The 23,751-nt window shown below is 37.5% G+C and overlaps 2 protein-coding genes across 2 annotated transcripts in view; both read right to left on the reverse strand.

Annotated features, from left to right (window-relative positions):
* The window catches only part of LOC306986452 (uncharacterized protein), a 51,884-nt gene extending 31,543 nt beyond the window's left edge, over positions 1–20,341 (reverse strand). Inside the window, exons 1-2 of the mRNA XM_079589699.1 lie at positions 20,158–20,341; positions 19,151–19,219 (exon numbers count right to left, since the gene is read on the reverse strand). Of these exons, the coding sequence (XP_079445825.1) occupies positions 19,151–19,219; positions 20,158–20,245 (157 nt within the window). The 5' untranslated portion in view covers positions 20,246–20,341. The remainder of the gene's footprint in view (positions 1–19,150; positions 19,220–20,157) is intronic.
* Positions 9,677–16,831, reverse strand: LOC306985981 (uncharacterized protein; the record flags this gene model as incomplete). The annotated part of the gene is made up of 6 exons (XM_079588813.1): positions 9,677–10,815; positions 11,973–12,122; positions 13,739–13,888; positions 15,497–15,640; positions 16,322–16,402; positions 16,723–16,831. 6 exons carry the CDS (start codon positions 16,829–16,831, stop codon positions 10,805–10,807), a joined length of 645 nt encoding a protein of 214 aa, XP_079444939.1. The 3' UTR covers positions 9,677–10,804.
* Positions 20,342–23,751: the final 3,410 nt, after the last annotated feature.

Genomic DNA, 23,751 nt, shown 5'->3' on the forward strand with positions numbered 1-23,751 from the left:
AAAGGAAGAAACCAGCAGAGGGAGGTAGAGGGAGAAAAAGATAAAAGAACCAGGATCATGACAGATATCTCTAAATAAGCTTTAACTTTAATAATGTTCAACCAAGGGAAAAAAAGCTTCTGGGGGGGTTGGGGGATGTGTTTGGCTCAAGGTCATGGTGCAAAGGACCCTAGGTTGAAATTACTCTGAACCATCCCTTTAAATAACACAACAATATTGTACCATTGACTTTAGACCAGGTTTCAGTTGGTCGCAGGTCTATTTCAGTTGCCTCAAAATAGCAACGCGCCATCAATTCGCCCGAACACACCTTGTTTTCAGACCAGCACGCCCATGGGCGCACAAATGGGCGCAAATGCATTTGCTATTTAAACAACGTAGTGCAGGACATGAAAATGGTAACTGTGTCGGGCTGAAACTAGTAAAAAACACTTGCATTGCGCCGGGTGTATTATGGGGCCCTCAATGTACATATACTGTATCTGTTCCCATTGTCTCACTGATGTTCTCGGGATAAGTGAGTTACTGTTATTCTGGGGGTGTCTGTAAAATGTCAGTAAAAGGCAAATTCTTAAGATGTGCCATTATTTATAAAGTTTAATTTATTGTATTTGAAGCACACAATAATAATGCCATAGCACACTTCATTACTTGGAAAGCCATTGCAATATGTTTTAAGTATACTTGGAATAGTTCCACTTTAGCACAAACAATTTAATACAACTTTTAATACAGAGTTGAACAACTCAAATGCATTTAGCACCACAATTGGTTAATCAATTTTGACAGACTTTAAGTATACCAAATTATAGTGTGCCACAAATACATTTAGTTATACTAAAATACATACGGATAAATTGCGCTTAAGTATAAAACATTTTTTCATTAAGATATGTTTTACAGCCTGTACGGTAAGAGATCGGAACCACAACAGGCAGATTGGCACAGGCTACACAAAACAACTGGTGTCAAAAATAAAGAAAACTATTTTTTTTCTTATGGTGTTTGCGGAGTCTTTTGTCGGTTAAGCCTGGGTAGTGGTAACTATTAAAAGCCCTCACCAATTTGGAACCTAAATTTAAAATTGAGAAATGGGGTTCCAGATCTCAAAATTGCGCATGGGTATGAATGAATGTGTTGAAATGAATGATTGAGTGAAAGAGAGTATTGAGTAGGCTAATAAAGTGTGTCAAGTAATTAAGAGTGTTGAGAAATCATCTAAGAGGTGTGTGGTGCAAGTAATTAAGAGTTTTAAGAATAATCCAAGAGGCGTGTGTTGTAGATAATTAAGAGTATTGAGAAATCATCTAAGAGGTGTGTGGTGCAAGTAAATAAGAGTATTGAGAAATCATCTAAGAGGTGTGTGGTGCAAGTAAATAAGAGTATTGAGAAATCATCTAAGAGGTGTGTGGTGCAAGTAAATAAGAGTATTGAGAAATCATCTAAGAGGTTTGTGGTGCAAGTAAATAAGAGTATTGAGAAATCATCCAAGACACGTGTGGTGCAACCCAGCTAACAGGGAACATTCCCATTACTTTCACTAATGTTATGTAAAAGTTTTGTAAATTTTTGTAAAAAACTTTCATGAAATAATGTTTGTGGAACTGTGTTTATATAGTTAAAATACATTCTCGAAACGTTTCGAGAAAACATTCTTAGAACAACATTTTTAGAACCTCCTTGTGATGTCATTTGTACACTGATGTTCTCATAATGTTGAGTGAAAACTTTTTTATAGGAACGTTCATGGAACGTACTTGTGATGTTATTTGTACTTGACTGATGTTCTCATAATGTTGAGAGAAAACATTCTTAGAACAACATTCCCAGATAACAAAAATATGTTCTTAGAATGTTTTGCTAACATTCCCATTAAGTTATGAAAACTTTATTTCGGAATGTTTTCTGAACGTTCAAAACATCAGTTCCCTTTCGAGGGAACTCACGCTGCGTCGAGAATCGACACAATGGGGAACGCCTTCAGCGTGATGCGTCTGAAGCCTGTATGGAACTAGTCCAATCCCGATTGGTGTTGCTTGCGTCGTTGCATGTGACGGTGCAACAGCATCATCTTTCTGGTCTTCAGCAAGCGTTCTGTGTGACTGTTTGTCTTATTTGGCGTTGTCTGTCAAATCACTCTCATATATATAAAGAAAATGGCGATTAAAGAGAAGCAATTCAGGCAGTGTGTATGCCCTTTCCCGCGCTATTTGAGCGAGGGTGACACACACTCGCTCTGAGTTGTTTGTCTGGGAGTGGAGCATGTACGGGCAGCACTCGAGGGTGCTGTCTGTGCAAACTGTGATCTGTTGCCCATAAGAGCACTTCGCTCCTGCCTGAGCCTGTTCGATGAATCAGGCCAGGCTCGCGCTCCCCGTGGGTCAGGTCCTGCGTTTGTCGTGGCAGCGCGGCGCCTGCACACATGGGGATCACAAATGGAGCTGGCAGATAATGTTGAGACGACTTCTGCCCTTTCTCAGCATTCAGCAGCCAGCTCCATTGGTCCTGCGGACGGGTCGGAACCCCACTCTGCGGTTTCTTCTGCCCGTGACGAGGACCAGATGCTCGAATTATCAGGCTCAGAGAAGTTGGATATTTTGAGCATTGAGGCAGGAGAATGTGAGGATTCGGTAAATTGGTTAGTTCCTGCCAGTAAAATGCTTCAGATCACCGAAATACAAAATACGTTATCTGAGGTCAGTCTCGAGAGACTGGTCCCCCTAGTAGAATATCTAGACACCTGGAAGGGTCTTCAAAATATATCTCAGTGGGTCCTGCGCACAGTGGAGAAGGGGTACAGTATTCAGTTTGAGTATCGTCCACCGAAATTGAGCAGGGTTGTGCACATGCTTGTCAGCCCCAAGCAGGGTCGAGTCATGAAACAAGAAGTTCAGTCCCTCTTAACAAAGGAAGCCATAGAGCAGGTTCCTCCTCAAGAAAGGGAAGCCAGGTTCTACAGCCGGTACTTCATATTTTCCAAAAAGTCCTATAATAGATCTCAGATTATCGAACCGGTCTCTGAGGAGATTCAGATTCAAAATGCTAACCATACCTTTTATCGTGAGTCAGATTAGGTCAGAGGACTGGTTTGTCACGATAGATCTAAAAGACGTGTATTTCCACATATCTGATCCTTCCCCATCACAGGAAGTTTCTGAGGTTCACTTTTGGGGGAAAAGGGTATCAATACCAAGTTCTACCAAGTTTTGGGTCTTCTGGCCGCAGGGTCCAATGTAATGCTGTATATGAGAGCCCTGCAGTGGTGGTTCAGGACCAGAAGGTTTTCCCAGACGGGGAACCCATTTTGCATGATCAAAGTAACAGCAGATGCCTTCGTTCTTTGGTCATGTGGAATAGAGTGCGGATCGGGCCGACTTTTTCAGTCCGAGCCCGGCCCGCGTCCGACAGAGCAGTAACCGAACCCGACCCGAGCCCGACAGGCATCAAGATATTTATGTTCGAGCCCGACCCGAGCCCGACAGTTAAAATCCCATTTTTTCTCATACTAATGACAATTGTACGTTTGTTTGTGTGGAAAGCCTGCTTTTATTAAGCAACTGTAGGAAGGCAATCGGAAATGTCAACAGGACAAGCGCATCAGCGCGCGGAGCAACAAGCGCTCTTAACACCTGGCGCGCGCACATTATGCACGCGTTTCGTTGTCACGGCTACATAAACAAATGTCCGCACACAGGAAGACGGATGGTAATATTTTACATGTATTTTAATCACAAAAACGAACGTTTGCATCAAGTGAAAGCATCAGGCACATCGGCTACCTACATAATAAGCTGTTTTAAATTTAAAATATTCAATGCCTTATCGCGCTGATGTGACCGAGCCCGACCCGAACCCGAACATCATTTCTAAATATCTGTCCGAACCCGGCCCGGCCCGTCGGGTCCCGTCGGGTCCCGTCGGGTCCCGTCGGGCTCGGGTCGGGTATCCATCCTCTAATGTGGAAGCACCGTGTCAGAGAAAAATAGTGACCACGGATGCGTCCCTCACAGGCTGGGGAGTGTTCATGGAGGGCAGCTACACCAGGGGTCCATGGAAGGACTACCATCTCTCGTGGCACATCAATTTCCTGGAGATGTTGCCAGTATTTCTGGCTTTCAGACATTTCCTTCCAGACCTCAGTGGGCATAATTTTCTAGTACGAACAGACAATACGTCGGTGGTCTCATATATAAATCGACAGGGGGGCCTGAGATCATGCCTTCTATGCAGACTGGTGCACCAGGTTCTTCTGTGGTCCCAGGGCAAACTACTCTCAATCAGAGCAATGTTTATTCCCGGGGACAAAAATGTGGGGGCAAACATCCTGTCGAGGCAGGGGCTGAGGCCCGGGAATGGAGACTCCACCCCGAGACGGTGGAGTTGATATGGAGGAAGTTTGGTCAGGCGGAAGTGGATCTGTTTGCCTCTCACAAGAACACACACTGTCTACTCTGGTTTTCCCTCACACATGCTGCTCCTCGTGGACTGGATGCCATGGTGCAGGCGTGGCCGAGGCAACGCCTGTACACATTTCCCCTGATAGCTCTGCTCCCAGGGGTTCTAGAGAGGCCTTCCCAGAACGTTCCCTTCAAGTTGTATTAGGTAAAAAAAAATATTTTAAAGAGAACTTTCCCTGCAGGTTAGATTAAGGTTTTATTTTTATAACCTAAAGAGAGGGTTCCCATAATGTTCACTAACGTTCTTTAAAAGTTATGTATAAATGTTAGGACAAAACCTTCTTAAAATATTTTTTTAAAAACTGGATGTTTTGAACGTTTAGAAAAAATTCAGAAATAACGTTTTCATAAAAAAAAAAAATATAGAATTGAATGTTCCTCTAACGTTCACATAACTTGCTCAAGAGGTGCTAGTTGAATCGTGCAAAATACTGTGGATAGCACCCTCTTGTGGTGACACCAGCATTAATGAAGAAACCGACAGGGGCTGTGTGCTGGCTGTGCGGTGACCTCTGAGCTGGCTAGGGACAGCGGCCCCACGATTTTGATGGTCTCCGCTGTTCTCGAAATAGCACCACAGGAGATGTTAGTGGACTTGTACGCAAAAGTCAGTGTCTGAAGCAGCTGTGACCACTTTTCTTTAGACCAAAGGCAGTCTTCTTTAGAGGCAGTCCTCTGACCAAGGTTCTATTAAACCGTTCAACATGGCCATTACCCACGACCTGAGGCTCTCTTGCCTCTATTGACGTAAAACAGGACCCTGGACATACAAGGATCGTTCTGCTTTTTGTCTCGAAGTTCATCTAACGCTAACGCTATGACTGGTAACGGGCATTGCCCAGGAGGTGACAGATGCTGGGTGTCTTGTGCGATCTAGGAGATTGCTCTCGATTGAACTCCTGCTTCCTGCACTCTGTCTTTCTCAAACTGCTCCACTTCCTCAAGCAATGCACCAAAAGGCTCATTCACCAGACTCTGACTGACACTGTTTTGGACAAAGAGTTGATGACTTAAAGCATGGGCCACTAACGAGTGGAAGGCCCTACTGTGCTCCTCCTTCCAGTCACCAGGACTCAACTTCCTGAAAAGGAGCCCAAGACAGTAGCCCAAGACTGTGGCCCAAGACTGGTTGCCCACTGAAGCTAAGCAGGGTTGAGCCTGGTTAGTACCTGGATGGGAGACCTCCTGAGAAAACTATGTTGCTGCTGGAAGAGGTGTTAGTGAGGCCAGCATGGGGTGATCATCCTGTGGTCTGTGTGGGACCTAACACCGCAATATAGTGATGGGGACACAATACTGTCAAAAAGCACCATCCTTAGGATGAGACGTTAAACCGAGGTCCTGGCTCTCTGTGGTCATCACGAAATCCCCGGCATCCTGGCCAAATTTTCCCATTGGCTTCTGTCCATCATGACCCCCTAATCATCCCCATACTGATTGGCTTCATCACTCGATACCATCTCCTCTCCACCAATAAAATGGTGTGTGGTGGGCGTTCAGGTGCAATATGGCTGCCGTCGCATCATCCAGGTGGATGCTGCACATTGGTAGTGGTTGAGAAGATTCGCACCGTCTATGTAAAGCGCTTTGAGTGCAGAGAAAAGCGCTATATAAATGTAATTAATTATTATTATTATTAATACCACAATCTAGCTTGTGTTTAGAAAACACATCTTGATATCCCTGAATCAACAGGAAAAGCTGGTCTTTCCAGTACAGAGTCACTTTGCAGGACTCGATTTAAAGGTAACTATGACCAAGCTTCTGCAGCACACCACGAAAAATGTCTGCACTAGAAGAGACAGACTAGCTCTGGACACTCACAGTTTAACCATGCCCGGGTTGCACGTCCAGGTCCACGACTGCCAAAACAGGAGATACATCGACCATTTTAGCATTACTATTTTATTTTTGACATTTTTGCCTTTTATTGGATAGGACAGTATCTAGACAGGAAGCGAGATGGGAGAGAGAGAGAGGGGGGATGGGATCGGGAAAGGTCTCGAACTCGGGTCGCCCCAAAGCGCAACGGCTCTACATGTTGGCGCACTTGCCCAAGAGGCTATCGGCGCCAACTAGCATTACTATTTTAGCTGGATGGATTGATCACCTTAACCGGCACCAATCTGTCAGTAATGTGGCTATAACATACCCGACAAGAACACCTTTCTGATGAGTTTTTGCCTTAGACGGCTCAACTAATATAGTACCACCCACAGAAATAGTGCAACTTGCCGAGTCTGCCCCACACAAGGTGCTCTTGCTGAGGCAAAAGTGTGACAGCTTGAGTGAGCTTAACGGTACCGACAACAGTTGGGATACTACCACCTTCCCATCTGTTATGCCCAGACAGCATACTCAAGAACCGCTGATTCTTTGGTTCTTTGGTTCATTAAAACGATAGAAGTTTTGGTTACACTTTATTTTAAGGTGTAATTTTTACAGTGTAATTATATATTTTAAGTACTGAAAAACTACATTTACTTCCTATAGGGTTAGGATTAGGATTTGGTTTAGGGTTAGTTGTATGTAATTATGCATAATTTACTATTATTACTATGGTAAGTACATGTAATATATGTAATAAGGACACTGTAAAATTGTTACGCAGGGTTGCTGGCAGGCAGACGAGTAAGACGAATATAATCCCATACAGGTTTATTAAACAAAAAAGATCCTAGTGAGTAGAACAGGGACTATAAATACACAGGTCAAATGAGGGAACTAAACAAGCACAGGTGGAGGAAGAATCAGGGACTAATGAGAACAGGTGCAGACATGACAGAACATACACGTGAGTCGTGACATAACGCCCCCCCCCCCCCCCCCCTCGGAAAAAAAAAAAAGAAGCGCCGTGACAACTAAGTCTCAGGGAAAATAGGGTGGAGGCTTCAGTTGAGGGCATTGAGCTGATGGACAGGGGCCAGGAGAAGTCGGAGGGAAACACCATGGTGGTGCTGACAGTGAACCAATAACCTCTATGAACCAGCTTTGAGCATTGCATGTGTTGAGAGAAACAGGCATAGAACAGGAAGTTTAAAGACGAGGTGGTCTTCACTACAGATTTGTCTGTTCCCCATTTCTCTTTCCTCTCTCCCCATCTCTTTCCTCCCATCCCCTCATGCCAGCTCTGTTGCTCTGTGATTCTCCATCCTCTCACCCCTCATGCCAGAAATGTTTCTCTGGAGTTGAAACAGTAAGGATTGAGCTTATATACACCACTGAGGGACTTACAAATTCCTTGTAAAGTAGTAAAACAAGTTGCTTATGTATAAAATGGAACATATATGCGTACACATGGCACAATCCACTTTCCATATAAAGAAACTGTCCTTCAGTGTATACATTTGTGGTACATTTGCATCAGTGGAAAAATTCCTTTCCTTGTAAAGAATATGCCAACTGTTGATGATGTACACATCATCATTGGAAAACCTATATAATTATAGCTAAATATATCTCATCCCATATCTCTCCTCAGCACACATGTACAACATACTCTGACTTCACAAAATACATTATACTATGAACATTAATAAAGAAATATAATACTGAAAATCTTTATTTTGTAACAGTGAGATATTGAAACTATATGCCGTAATTGGCGCAGACACAAGAGAAATCTTAGCTGAAACACTGCAATCGGATAAAAATGGTTTTATTTTTTTAGAAAATACCCCTATATCTGATTGATGTGCCATCAATGTTATTGCAGGTCCTCTGTGGTCAGCGCCCTTGTGCCAAGTATGGTTGCAATGAACACCAATTTCACACAGGTCCAACCGTTGTTTAGCAGTTTGTAAGTATAAACTGGCCTTGGTGTTAATAATAAATAAGTGTGCCTTATTTGTTTTGGTTCTTCGTAACTTTTTCACCTCTGACTTCCAGTGTCCCAGTCAAAGAAGAATCGAGCTACTTTGTGCGAGTGTACACTGAACCCCTGCTGGTAAATCTACCCACGCCTGACTTCAGCATGCCCTACAACGTCATCTGCCTCACCTGCACGGTGGTCGCGGTCGGCTACGGCTCCTTTTACAACTTGCTGACCCGCACGTTCCAGGTGGATGAACCGAGTCCACCGCTGGCTAAACGGTTGGCCAACCTCGTTCGTCGCATAAGGGGAGTGCCACTGCTGGCCTGACTGCCGAGAGCAGGACTGATGCCTGAAATGTCCATATTTAGCAGCTGAGAGGATCATGACTCTATAACAGCATCTGCTGGAGTTTAAAGATGCTTTTCAGTCCTGGAAGGACTCGATGCCAAGTGACTGTTCTGAACTTTTGTTGAACAAATGAGCTTCTAAGACAGATGGATTAGCCACCTTTTTATGTTTTATTTTGTTTTGTGAGTCACACAAGCAAAGATTAGCCACTTTTCAACTCACATAAGCAAATACTTTTTTTCTGCAGTGTTTTTAGAAAACCATAGTTTGCTGTCACGTGAACATTTCTCACAGGAACTGCATGGTTTGGGCATCTGGGAGGAGTATGCATGGAAGAGCTTGATGTTAAGTCGTCTCAGTTTACGCCACCACTTTTAGAGCATGACCAAGTGTCACAGAAACACAGACACTACAATCCAACTACTGAAAATTGATGTCTAAGAATGGGGCAAGTATTTTCAACATTCTGTAATGCACAGATATTCAAATATGTGTTGTTTTGAAGGACTGGACTGTTTTTTAGTGTTTCGCCTTTATTTTTGTGCATTTGCCCATGGCCTGACCCCATAATGACTTCCAAACTGTGTGTTATTAAATTCAAATTCTGAAGCGGCTCTTTAACAATGGTTAACTTTCCCATAACAAATTAATTGGAAAGCCATAACGTGTTGAGAATGTTTTCTTCATCCCACTCAACTGTGCCATTCTGTTTGAATTAATGTATGTGAAAGAGCCTCTGCATTGTTTGACTGTAAATTTTTCTGTTATCTTTTATATGACATGGTAGTTTGTAATACACATATGCAGGTAATGCAGTTGAACAGATTTGTAGTAACTCACCGGTACCACTGATCAAATCAAACTATCCAAGTAGTACCATCATCCGCTAACCTATTTTTGCCTGGCACTGCAGATGTAAGTATGTCAGTTACACTGTGTCCTAACTAGGCAGAATAAAAAACACATTTCCAGCAGAAAGCAATTTGGGAATTCACTTATCACTTGAGAAGTAAGATCTCTAGTATGCGTCGGCAGTAATCAGACAGATTACAAACAATGTCTTTGAATATGCTTTAATCACGGCCGGGAGGACCAGATATCAATCACAGATAATCCCACCGGCAAAAAACAGTTAATATGGGATAGGTACATGGCAAATATAAAATTGACTCATACATTATCTTTGTCTAATATGATTAGTTCTACATATGTGCAATTCAGAAACACCCCCAGAAAAGCAAATTAGTTTGTTTGATTACTTCAGCTTGTTACTTAAGTCATGAGGTTATTATATTTAGTTAACCGTCTAGCCATGTCCATATACTTCCGATATTTCAACACACTAATTTTGGCTAAAGTGTTGGTACATTTTGTTCTCAAAATCATACAAATGTTAAGCCTGCAAGAAAAAAAAATGATGTATTGAATTGATTTACAAGAATTCAAGTATGTATTAATTATGCAAAATCAATCTCACAACTCTTGGTTAAATCGGCACAGTTTCACTGCATGCATGATCACAGGTGGTAGAGCAGCATTTCTGTCCGGCATGGCACTGCCTATCATGGGAACAGTATTCGGCACACTTGATTCCATTCAGGGCACATAGCTACTTTAAAATTTCATGTTTTATTCGTCGTAGGTTTTGGTTCTTTTGCTGTTGTAGGCTGTAAGGACCCTTGAAATAACTTAAATCATTTGGCGAAGTGATATGGACATGAACATAATGTGGAACAAAATAAACAAATACAAAATGAAAGTAAAGACGACAGTCGACCGTGAGGGACTGCCGTCTTTAGTTTCATTTTGTATTTGTTTATTTTGTTTAATAAAGTTTTAAAATGTTCGCTGGTTCCCGCCTCCTTCCCATAACTTCTGAACTGCGTTACAATTATATTATATATATTATACTACAAGGCTGTTGAATGCTTAAATCTGATTGGTTGAGAAAGATTCTAAGGTGTGCAGTTATTTTTCAGGGAAACGCACGGCTAAAGTAGTTCCAGACAGATCTTGACACATAATAAAATAAAACACAACATAAATCCAGGCCTGGCCTCTCTCGATCTCCAATGTCGTCGCTCCTCCTTTTATGCTTCCGCTGAGAGATACGAGACCGGTGCGTCTCACAGGTGTCGCTCATTATCAGTCACGCCACCGGCCTCGCGCCGTTCTCCCACAGCCCTCAGCCTCGTCCTGCTCGCCACAATAATATAATATTAAATTATATATATATTAACCTTAGTTCGTTGGTTTTCAATTTCTATTGTTCTTTACTTTGCTTTACTGTTTTATGTGTTTTCTATCTTATTGTTTTTTTTTCCTTGGCTTTTGAAAAGCACTTTGGTCAGTTGTTTTTAAACATGCTATACAAATAAAATTATATTGTACCAAATATAATTAGGGCTGTTAAAATTTGCGTGTTAATGTATGTGATTAATATTTTTAGTTTAATCGTTAAAAATATTTAACGGAATTAACGTAGCATCCATTTTTTCCCCACCATTCTTTGGTTAGCTTTACAATATATGATCACGCTCTCATTCAATCAAATGCTTTTAAAACATTCAAGTATAAGACACAAAAGAGAACGCAGTGCAGCACTGGCAGTACTTAAAGTGACAGCAGCCTAATAAACCGGCTGCTGTGATGTCTGTCATTAATGTTAGTTAATAAACAAAAGAGAGGAAATAATTCACTGCTCTTTTTACTGAATAACTTTTGCAGCTTTCATAAGGATTAATCTAAATTGAATTCATATTTATGCAGTGAAGACTGTGACGTGTTTGATAACTTTATTAAATTTCTGTATATCCTACCAGTTAGACCAACCTGAAAATCTTAAAGCACTGTTTACAAGGTTACATGGATCAAAAACAATGAAAACAATAACTTGTTGTGCATTTTAGCAGGACAAGTAAAAATCGAAGCTGGTCTGACTGGGCCGATATAAAAAATTGAGCTCTGATATATTGAAGGGCAGGTAAATGTGACATTCATTATAATGGATTTATGTGAAGATTATTTTAGGTTCACTTAATTTAAAAGTTGTTATATTTTTTAAAGCCTAATAAATGTTAAATTTGATAGATTTCAATTATACTCTATATGTGCCTAATGGCTTTTTATAAAAAGATGCCATTGAACAAATGTTTAAAATATTGGCTACTGTCTTTATGTTGTTTCTACATTAATTTAGAGATTAAATGTGAAATTACTACAATCAAAAAATATATAAATCACTTTTTAAAGAACGATTAATTACAGAAAAATGTGTGATTAATTAGTAAAAAAAATTATTGATTGACAGCACTATATATTATAATACAAAACAATATAATATAATACAATACCTGGAACTGGAGCCGTACACTGACTTCCACCGCATGCAGTTCTGCAGCATTTCTCCTTTTTGGGACACTCACTGTCACCGGCACACAACTCTTCACCCTCCTTGATACACATCACTTTATATTTTGGGATTGGACACTCTCCTGGCTTTACTGTTATACAGACACATGACAGAACAGGTATATCACTGAATGCTGAATGAATTTTTCATTGTAGAATTATTATGTTTTGGAAGTTTTATCTATATGTTGTTTTACTAGAAATAACTATTTCAGTCTTTTACTTTAAAATTTCATGTTTTATTCGTCGTGGGTTTTGCTTCTTTTGCTGTTGTAGGCTTTAAGGACCTTTGAAATAACTGAAATCGTTTGGTGAAATGATATGGACATGAACATAATGTGGTCAAGACCTGGAACTACTTTAAAGATGCCATTCATTTTTTTTCCCCAAATATTAGCTACTGTCTTTATGTTGTTTCTACATTAATTTTGGGATTATGTGTGAAATTATTACAATATGAAAATATATAAAGTACTTGAATGTTAGGTGCGATTAATCGGGATTAGTTACAGAAAAATGTGTGATTAATTAGTTAATTTTATTTAAATCGATTGACAGCACTATATAATATAATATAATATAATATAATATAATATAATATAATATAATATAATATAATATAATATAATATAATATAATATAATATAATATAATATAATTAGGGCTGTCAAAATTAACGCGTTAATGTATGCGATTAGTATTTTCAGTTTGACGTGTACAAAATATTTAACGCAATTAATGCAGTATCCATTTTTTCCCCCATCATCCTGTCTAACTTTACAATATATGATCAAGCTCTTATTCAAGCAAAGGCTTTTAAATTATTCAAGCGCGATAAGACACGAAAGAGAACGCAGTGCAGTACTGGCGCACATCTGTGAATGGAGGAGTGACACACACAGACACTCATGCGCACAGAAAAGCTGATTCAAACAGCGCTTGAACAGACAAAAGCACACAAAATTACGACAAAATGCCAGTTTGTCGAATATCCTCGCAAGCACAGTCTTAAATGAGTTCAGTGAAATCTTAATGAACGTAAAGAGTTGGGATGCGTCATGAGTGTCAGATCTGCATCATGTGCGTCAGGTCTTTAAAGTGACAGCAGCCCAATAAACCGGCTGCTGTGATGTCTGTCATTAATGTTAATTAAAGAACAAAAGAGAGAAAATTATTTACTGCTCTTGACTGAATAACTTTTATAACTTTAATAAGGATTGATCTATTTACTATATCATTTATGTTACAATAACCTTTTGTGCATTTTAGCAGGACAAGTAAATATCAAAGCTGGTCTGACTGGGCCGAAATATAAAATTGAGCTCTGATATATTGAAGGGCAGGTAAATGTGACATTCAATGGGTTTATGTGAAGATTGTTTTAAGTTCACTTAACTTAAAAGTTGTTATATTTTTTAAAGCCTAATAAATGTTAAATTTGATAGATTTCAATTATACTCTATATGTGCCTAATGGCTTTTTATAAAAAGATGCCATTGAACAAATGTTTAAAATATTGGCTACTGTCTTTATGTTGTTTCTACATTAATTTAGAGATTAAATGTGAAATTATTACAATCAAAAAATATATAAATCACTTTTTAAAGAACGATTAATTACAGAAAAATGTGTGATTAATTAGTAAAAAAATGTATTGATTGACAGCACTATATATTATAATACAAAACAATATAATATAATACAATACCTGGAACTGGAGCCGTACACTGACGTCCACCGCATGCAGTTCTGCAGCATTTCTCCTTTTTGGGACACTCACTGTCACCGGCACACAACTCTTCACCCTCCTTGATACACATCACTTTATATTTTGGGATTGGACACTCTCCTGGCTTTACTGTTTCACAGACACATGACAGAACAGGTATATCACTGAATGCTGAATGAATTTTTCATTGTAGAATTATTATTTTTTGGAAGTTTTATCTATATGTTGTTTTACTAGAAATAACTATTTCAGTCTTTCTACTTTAAAATTTCATGTTTTATTCGTCGTGGGTTTTGCTTCTTTTGCTGTTGTTGCTTTAAGGACCTTTGAAATAACTGAAATCGTTTGGTGAAATGATATGGACATGAACATAATGTGGTCAAGACCTGGAACTACTTTAAATTTGATAGATTTTAGTTATACTGTAATGCTGAATGCCTAATTAATGGCTAACATAAATGGCTTTTTTTATATACAAAAGATGCCATTCATTTTTTTTCCCCAAATATTAGCTACTGTCTTTATGTTGTTTCAACATTAATTTTGGGATTATGTGTGAAATTATTACAATATGAAAATATATAAAGTACTTGAATGTTAGGTGCGATTAATCGGGATTAGTTACAGAAAAATGTGTGATTAATTAGTTAATTTTATTTAAATCGATTGACAGCACTATATAATATAATATAATATAATATAATATAATATAATATAAATAGGGCTGTCAAAATTAACGCGTTAATGTATGCGATTAGTATTTTCAGTTTGACGTGTACAAAATATTTAACGCAATTAATGCAGTATCCATTTTTTCCCCCATCATCCTGTCTAACTTTACAATATATGATCAAGCTCTTATTCAAGCAAAGGCTTTTAAATTATTCAAGCGCGATAAGACACGAAAGAGAACGCAGTGCAGTACTGGCGCACGTCTGTGAATGGAGGAGTGACACACACAGACACTCATGCGCACAGAAAGCTGATTCAAACAGCGCTTGAACGGACAAAAGCACACAAAATTACGACAAAATGCCAGTTTGTCGAATATCCTCGCAAGCACAGTCTTAAATGAGTTCAGTGAAATCTTAATGAACGTAAAGATTTGGGATGCGTCATGAGTGTCAGATCTGCATCATGTGCGTCAGGTCTTTAAAGTGACAGCAGCCCAATAAACCGGCTGCTGTGATGTCTGTCATTAATGTTAATTAAAGAACAAAAGAGAGAAAATTATTTACTGCTCTTGACTGAATAACTTTTATAACTTTAATAAGGATTGATCTATTTACTATATCATTTATGTTACAATAACCTTTTGTGCATTTTAGCAGGACAAGTAAATATCAAAGCTGGTCTGACTGGGCCGAAATATAAAATTGAGCTCTGATATATTGAAGGGCAGGTAAATGTGACATTCAATGGGTTTATGTGAAGATTGTTTTAAGTTCACTTAACTTAAAAGTTGTTATATTTTTTAAAGCCTAATAAATGTTACATTTGATAGATTTCAATTATACTATATGCCTATATTTAATGGCTTTTTATAAAAAGATGCCATTAAAATATTGGCTACTGTCTTTCTACATTAATTTGGAGATTAAATGTGAAATTATTTCAATATAAAAATATAGAAAGAACTTTTTAAAGAACAATTAATCGCGATTAATTACAGAAAAGTGTGATTAATTCATTATTTTTTATCGATTGACAGCACTATAATATAATACAATACAATACCTGTAACTGGAGCCGTACACTGACGTCCACCGCATGCAGTGCTGCAGCATTTCTGATTTTTGGGACACTCACTGTCATCGGCACACAACTCTTTCTTGATACATATTACTGTATATTTTCCGATTGGGCACACTCCTGGCTTCACTGTTATACAGACACATGACAGAACAGGTATATCACTGAATGCTGAATGAATTTTTCATTGTAGAATTATTATTTTTTGGAAGTTTTATCTATATGTTGTTTTACTAGAAATAACTATTTCAGTCTTTTACTTTAAAATTTCATGTTTTATTCGTCATGGGTTTTGCTTCTGCTTTAAGGACCTTTGAAATAACTGAAATCGTTTGGTGAAATGATATGGACATGAACATAATGTGGTCAAGACCTGGAACTACTTTAAATTTGATAGATTTTAGTTATACTGTAATGCTGAATGCCTAATTAATGGCTAAAATTAAGTACTTTTTTTAATGAAAGATGCCATTAAACAAATGTTTCAAATATTAGCTACTGTCTTTATGTTGTTACATTAATTTGGAGATTAAGTGTGAAATTATTACAATATGAAAATATATAAAGTACTTGAATGTTAGGTGCGATTAATCGCGATTAGTTACAGAAAAATGTGTGATTAATTAGTTAATTTTATTTAAATCGATTGACAGCACTATATATTATAATACAATACAATACAATATAATATAATATAATATAATATAATATAATATAATATATAATATCATATAATACCTGTAACTGGAGCTGTACACCGACTTCCTCTGCATGCAGTTCTGCAGCATTTCTGATTTTTGGGACACTCACTGTCATCGGCACACAACTCTTTATCCTTCTTGATACACCTTATTAGTTCACCGTTTGTCTTTGGACACACTCCTGGCTTTACTGTTTCACAGACACATGACAGAGAAGACATATCACTGAATAATGAAATTATTTTTCACTGTGGACATTTTTTTTTGAGGAAGTTATACCTATATGTTATTGGAATACGTTTTACTAGAAATAACTATTTCATAAAATATATAAAGAATGTTTTTAGGTGCGAGAATGTTAGATGTAAATAATAGTGATTATTTACAGAAAATTTGTGATTCATTCGTAAAAAAATTATTGATTGACAGCACTAAATAATAATATAATATAATATAATATAATATAATATAATATAATATAATATAATATAATATAATATAATATAATACCTATAACTGGAGCCATACACTGAAGTCCACATCCATTGCTGCAGCATTTCTCTTTGTTGACACAGTCACTGTCATCGGCACACGGCACGAAACTTATCCGGGCACACATTGCTGCTGCATATCTTCTGCTTGGACACACTCCTGGGTTTGCTGTTATACAGACACATGACAGAGAAGCCATATCACTGAATGCTGAATGATTTTTTTACTGTAACTGTGGCGAGCAGGACGAGGCTGAGGGCTGTGGGAGAACGGCGCGAGGCCGGTGGCGTGACTGATAATGAGCGACACCTGTGAGACGCACTGGTCTCGTATCTCTCACGGAGGAGCGGATAAAAGGAGGAGCGACGACAGTGGAGATTGAGAGAGGCCAGGCCTGGATTTATATTGTGTTTTGTTCTGTGACAGCAGTCGTCCGTGAGGGACTGCTGTCTTTACTTTCATTTTGTATTGGTTTATTTTATTATTAAAGTTGTTGAATGTTCGCCGGTTCCCGCCTCCTTCTTCCGACAACATCTAACTTCGTTAGAGTAACAAGATTTTTGGAGGTTGTACCTATAACTTATTGGAATACATTTTACAATAAATAACTATTTCAGTCTTTCTACTTTAAAATTTTATGTTTTATTCATCATGGGTTTTGGTGCTTTTGCTGTTGTTGGCTGTAAGGACCTTTGAAAAAACTGAAATCATTTGGTGAAGTGATATGGACATGAACATAATGTGGTCAAGATCTGCCTGGAACTACTTTAGCCGTGTGTTTCCCTGAAAATAATTGCACACCTTAGAACGTTCATTAACCAATCAGATTCAAGCATGCAGCCACGTAGTATAATGTAATATAAATAGGGCTGTCAAAATTAGCGCGTTAATGTATGCGATTAATATTTTCAGTTTAACGTGTAAAAAATATTTAACGCACGTAATGCAGTATCCATTTTTTCCCCCATCATCCTGTCTAATTTTACAATATATGATCAAGCTCTTATTCATGAAAATGCTTTTAAACTATTCAAGCGAGATAAGACACAAAAGAGAACGCAGTGCAGTACTGGCGCACGTCTGTGAATCTCCTGTCTGTGTGAAACACACACTCATGCGCACAGAAAAGCTGATTCAAACAGCGCTTGAACGGACAAAAGCACACAAAATTACGACAAAATGCCAGTTTGTCGAATATCCTCGCAAGCACAGTCTTAAATGAGTTCAGTGAAATCTTAATGAACGTAAAGATTTGGGATGCGTCATGAGTGTCAGATCTGCATCATGTGCGTCAGGTCTTTAAAGTGACAGCAGCCCAATAAACCGGCTGCTGTGATGTCTGTCATTAATGTTAATTAAAGAACAAAAGAGAGAAAATTATTCACTGCTCTTGACTGAATAACTTTTGTAGCTTTAATAAGGATTAATCTAAATTTAATTTATGCAGTGAAGACTGAAGTATTTGATAACTTTATTCAATTTCTGTATATCCTGTTAGACCTGAGAATCTTAAAGCACTGTTTACAAGGTTACATGGATCAAAAACAACGAAAACAATAACTTTTTGTGCATTTTAGCAGGACAAGTAAAAATCTGAACCAGACTGACATGGGCCGATATAAAAAATTGAGCTCTGATATGTTGAAGGGCTGCAAATGTGACATTCATTAATGGGTTTATGTGAAGATTGTTTTAAGTTCATATCAATAAAAAGTTTAAAGCCTAATAAAGGTTAAAATTGATAGATTTCAATTATACTGTAATGCTGAATCCTAATTAATAGCTATAATTAATGGCTTTCATAAAAAGATGTATATAATAAAATATAATAATACCTATATATGGAGCAGTACATTGATGTCCACATCCATTGCTGCAGCATTTCTCATTGTTGGGACAGTCACTGTCATCGGTACAGAACTCCGCACACACTCCTGGTCCTTTACGGCGTGGACACACTCCTAGCTTTGCTGTTATACAAACACATGACAGAGAAGCCATATCAATGAATGCAGTCTTTTTCAGTGTAAAAAGTTAAATAGTTGTATCTATATATTATTGGAATACGTTTTACAAGAAAAAGCTATTTCAGTCTTTCTACTTTAAATAAAATGTCATGTTTTATTCATCATGGTATTTTGCTGTTGTTGGCTGTAGGGACCTTTGAAATAACTGAAATAATTTGGCAAAGTGATATGGACATATAGGTAATGCGGTCAAGATCTGCCTGGAACTACTTTAGCCGTGTGTTTCCTTGAAAGTAACTGCACACCTTAGAATCTTCATTAACCAATCAGATTCAAGCATTCAACAGCCACAGACACGTTAACGTATGCGATTAATATTTTCAGTTTAATGCGTTACAAATATTTCAACGTTCATCAACCAATCAGATCCAAGCATTCAACAGCCACACAATATATAATACAATACAATACAATAATACCTGTAACTGGAGGCCTACACTGAAGTCCACATCCATTGCTGCAGCATCTCTCCTTGTTAGCTGGATTTGCTGTTAAACAGACATGACAAGCCATATTACTGAATGCTAAATGTCTTTTTCATTGGAGTTTTTGGTTCTTTTGCTGTTGTAAAATAATTTGGCGACGTGATATGGACATGTAATGCGGTCAAGATCTGCCTGGAACTATTTTAGCCGTGTGTTTCCCTAAAAATAATTCCACACCTTAGAATCTTCATCAACCAATCAGATCCAAGCATTCAACAGCCCTGAATAATATAATATAGCACAACACAACACAACACAACACAACACAACACAACACAACATAACATAACATAACATAACATAACTCCACTACAGAGCATCATTGGGAGACCAGGTTATAATAGTTTGTTTCAGCATCTTTAAGTCAGTAGTTTTTCAATATGTGTCTTAAGCTTATTCACATATTTATCTGCTTCAAATCAAAGTAGAAAGTCTACTTTATTCTGTGCCAATTAATGTCAGATAAAAAGTGTGAGTTGTAACCAATTGTATCTGTAAAAATTCATTAAGCATTTTAATTGTATTAATTATTTAATTTAAGCATTTAAAAAATTAAAAAAATTGTAGGAGGATTGATCAAAATCTGATTGATGGCAAACAAATCTGGTAACGTTTTTTATTTTTTTATCATATTAATATTCTTGTTTTATTGTAAAAAAATACTATCTATGTGTGTTTTCCCTGTACGGTGGAAAATGTATATAAATAGTAATAGATAAAACACAACTTATATACAAATATAGGCTATATATTTATATAACTTTATTATAGGAATTATTTAAACTGATGTAGGCTAGGCTACAAAGTTCATCATTCACTGGACGTCTGTACTCTGTATGTTTGAGAATTGTAATGAGCTGAGATGTCATATTTTGTAACGCACTATTAATGCATTTCTTCGGGCTGCGTAATTAAGTTAAAGGATGGATGGATCTTCTCACCTGTGAAGTTTTGTCCTGGAGCAGCTTCTGTTGAGCTCCAGCATCCAGACAGACACAATAACACCGCGCAGTAAACTCGAGCTGTCATCCTTTCGACCTGCGATCACACAATGAACTCTGGTGGGAAATCATGCTTATATCAGGACGAAAAAGTATTTGAGTTAGCGCTCAACCAATGGCGTGAGTTTGAGGTGTTGTCTATTTCGTCTCCCTGCCAGAATCTGACTCCCCGTCGACTGTGGTTTTCCACACCTGTAATTCCTGTCTGGATTAAGTGTTTGTACTTAATCCAGTACAGTTTGTACTGTTACTTTCTGTTCTCACTGTGTGTGTGTGTGTGTGTGTGTGTGTGTGTGTGTGTGTGTATAAATTAAAAAATAATTATTCCTTAATCAACAGCTACATCCATACAGTTTACCTGCCAAAAAAACAAACATAACCTGTTTATTAGATCTCGTGGCTGGGGTAGAAAGAAAAAAAACTCCCAACACAGTCTGTATACTTTTATGGAGAGAGCAGGTCAGGTGCATCAGTCTCTTCTCTCGACTGCATATCTTTCTCTTAAGGACAACTGCAAATAACATATACTGTATGGAGTGACACACAAGACTGTTTAAAAAAAAAGTTAAATTTACGTAAAATACCAGCAGCTGTTGCCAGGATTTTAACGTAAAAATATGGTGGCAACCTTTTATGTTTTACGGGACTTACATTTACGGGCAAGGTACTGACAACCACAGCTGCAAGTTTTTTACCTTAATCTTTAGATGACTGCTGTAAAACCAAAAATGTTACTACCATATTTTTTACGGTAAATCGCTTGCATCCAGCTGCCAGTTTTTTACCGTAAATTTTAGTCTAATGATGTAAAACATAAAAATTGGTACCGTATTTTTTACAAAATCTGTAAATTTAACAGTATTTTACTGTAAAACTACATGAAATTTCCCGTGAGAGCTATTACAGTTTTTCACTGTATATAGTAAGGGTACATACTGTTACACAATTAACATGTGTTTTCCGTTGCTTTTTTTTACAGTTTTCTACCGTTAAAATTCCTGCCGAAATCACACTCCCACTCAGCTTTGCAAGGTCAACACACATAAAACTAATTCTGATGGCACCTTTCTCCATGGATGATCCAGACTCAAAACACATCTGTTTAGCTGTGCATTTACTGAATAAGCACTGTGTACGTCCGTCCGACTGATTGCACTTTATCTGATATATATATCCTCTTTTTTATTATTTTTATTCTTTTTACAACTGTTTTATTCAATCATTTTTATTATCTGCTTTTATTGTTCTTATGCATCTACAAAATATATATGTTAATTCCATTTCTATTTAAATGATTTTGAATTACCATTGTGTTTAAAATGTGCTATATAAATAAATTGCCTTGCTTTGCCTTGCCTTGCCCTGTCCTGCCTTGCCTACCTGTTCATGCAGAACTTGTTCACTGCTCTTCCAGTCTGGGATATGTGAACAAAACTCAATTGCAATCAATTTGCATGTTCCTTCCTGGTAGGCCAGTATATCAAGAGCCAATCTTCCTCATTACATGCACTTCCTCTGAAATGTTAGCAATAGAACTAAACCTCAAACGCCTCATAAAGTGCCTGAACTCCATTCTGTAAATTGATCACTTATAAAAAAAAACTTGTTTCGTTACCACAAACAAAGTGTGTGCCATTAAAATAAACAAAAAAAAAAGCTTTTCAATTTTTGAACAGCTTTGTCACATCTGGAAAATTCATACATCTGGCTTTGAATTGCTTACTACATTCTTCCCTTCAATCCACCAGGAATAATTCCCTTCTGTTTATTTCAAGGTCAAACTGATAGCTAAAATTAGTACTGAATGAATGAATGAGGCATTTATATTGCGCTTTCATATGTACTATTTTTCAACCAAAGCGCTTTACAATCATGTCAGGGAATCTCTCCTCAACCACCACCAGTGTGCAGCATCCACTTGACAAATGGCTGACAAATGTACTGTTGTAAGTCAAATGCCATGAACTATAATGTAAATGAGAATAATTTTTGTAGTGGCATACACTGCTCGTGAACAGTTTTTTTTTTTTTTTGTCCTAGGAATAATCAATATATCTGTAAGGATTTAATAATGAAACAGTTTCACCCTGTAATTTATACAACTGGAATTTCCAAAAGTCATTGCTCATATTGCCTGTTTTTTATTACCCTTTCCCTTTAACACCTTTGCCATGTGTCATCTCAACATTAAGTCATACACCCTAAACAAGTTGTCTGGCAGGTTTATCATTTTGATACGTGAATTGTCAGTTTGGGTACAGCATTCAGATTGCACAAATCTCAATGCGTTTCCCAAAAGCATTGTTAGCCAAACTGATAAAAATTATTTTGTGGTTTAATGGTCTGTGGCAGAAGTAAATACAAAAAAAAACATTTTAATTTACATGAAAAAGTTAGTTCAGACAAGAATAAAAAATAAATAAATTCTATATAATTCTCAATTCAAGTGTGTAGAAATGAAACGTAAATATCAACGTTATACAATTAGGTAAAATTACTCAACTTTTCTGATACGGTGTTCCCATCATGCATTGGGCCTTGATTAATCAATTAGGTTAATTTTTCATGTTTTTTTTTCCATATGTGAAATTGACTTAAAAAATATTCATGCAAAAACTTGCCATAGAAAAATTAAGTCATTTTTACTTATTGTTTTTTTTCAGTGACAAGTTCCTTCTTTTTCCCTCATAGTTTAACGAGTCTGAGTTTGCCAAACCATAGCTCTAACAAACATTCGCAAACAACATCGCAAAGTGAATTACAGCTCTCCACCTGTGGTTAGAAGCATAGTTTCTTTTTGTATGCTTAACAAACCCTTATCTTGAGCAAAATAAGCAAGCTGATGTTCAATACAATCAATATATTTCATTTTAAATATATACAAATTTAATTAATGTCTTTTAGTTTGTCGAGAGATTTAAATTGCCGGTTTTGAAGCATGTGCGTATGTGCTCTAAGTAGCAGCCTATGCTTGAATCTGGAAATAAAGCAAAATAACTGAGAAAAATTAGAAATAGTCCTCAGATGCCATGTCTTTAACTGATCTGACATTGATTCAAACTTAAACTGATAAATTAAAAGAAGATATTACTCAACTACTATTTAATAACTGACACATTTGAGCCAGTACCGTTTTGGGAATAGTTACAGCTAGTTGATTTCTTTGTACCGTTTTAGTTAATCAGGGAGTTACGTTGTTGTATGGGAAACGCTGCCTAGACTGTTAAATGGCAGGGCGGCTGTCCATCACCAAATCAGTTACTGTGCTGTTAATTCTGCCCATGTTACTTTTCCACTTATAGGATTAGATGATGGCATTGATGAGGGAAATATTAACACACCCATAATTTGGATATACTGAGCACCTTGGCTTATGAGCTAAAAAATTGGCGAATTAACAGCACCACTGTGAAGTTCCATCCATGGAGTAACTCACAGTTTGGTGTAAGATTACCATCTTAGCTCCCACCCGCCGAATCTTCATCATGAGGATGGCTAAAATACAGGGTTCTTCCCCATGACTCCATCCTACAG

Source organism: Phoxinus phoxinus (genome assembly GCF_949152265.1).
Source record: "Phoxinus phoxinus genome assembly, chromosome: 18".
Taxonomy (NCBI): Eukaryota; Metazoa; Chordata; class Actinopteri; order Cypriniformes; family Leuciscidae; genus Phoxinus; species Phoxinus phoxinus.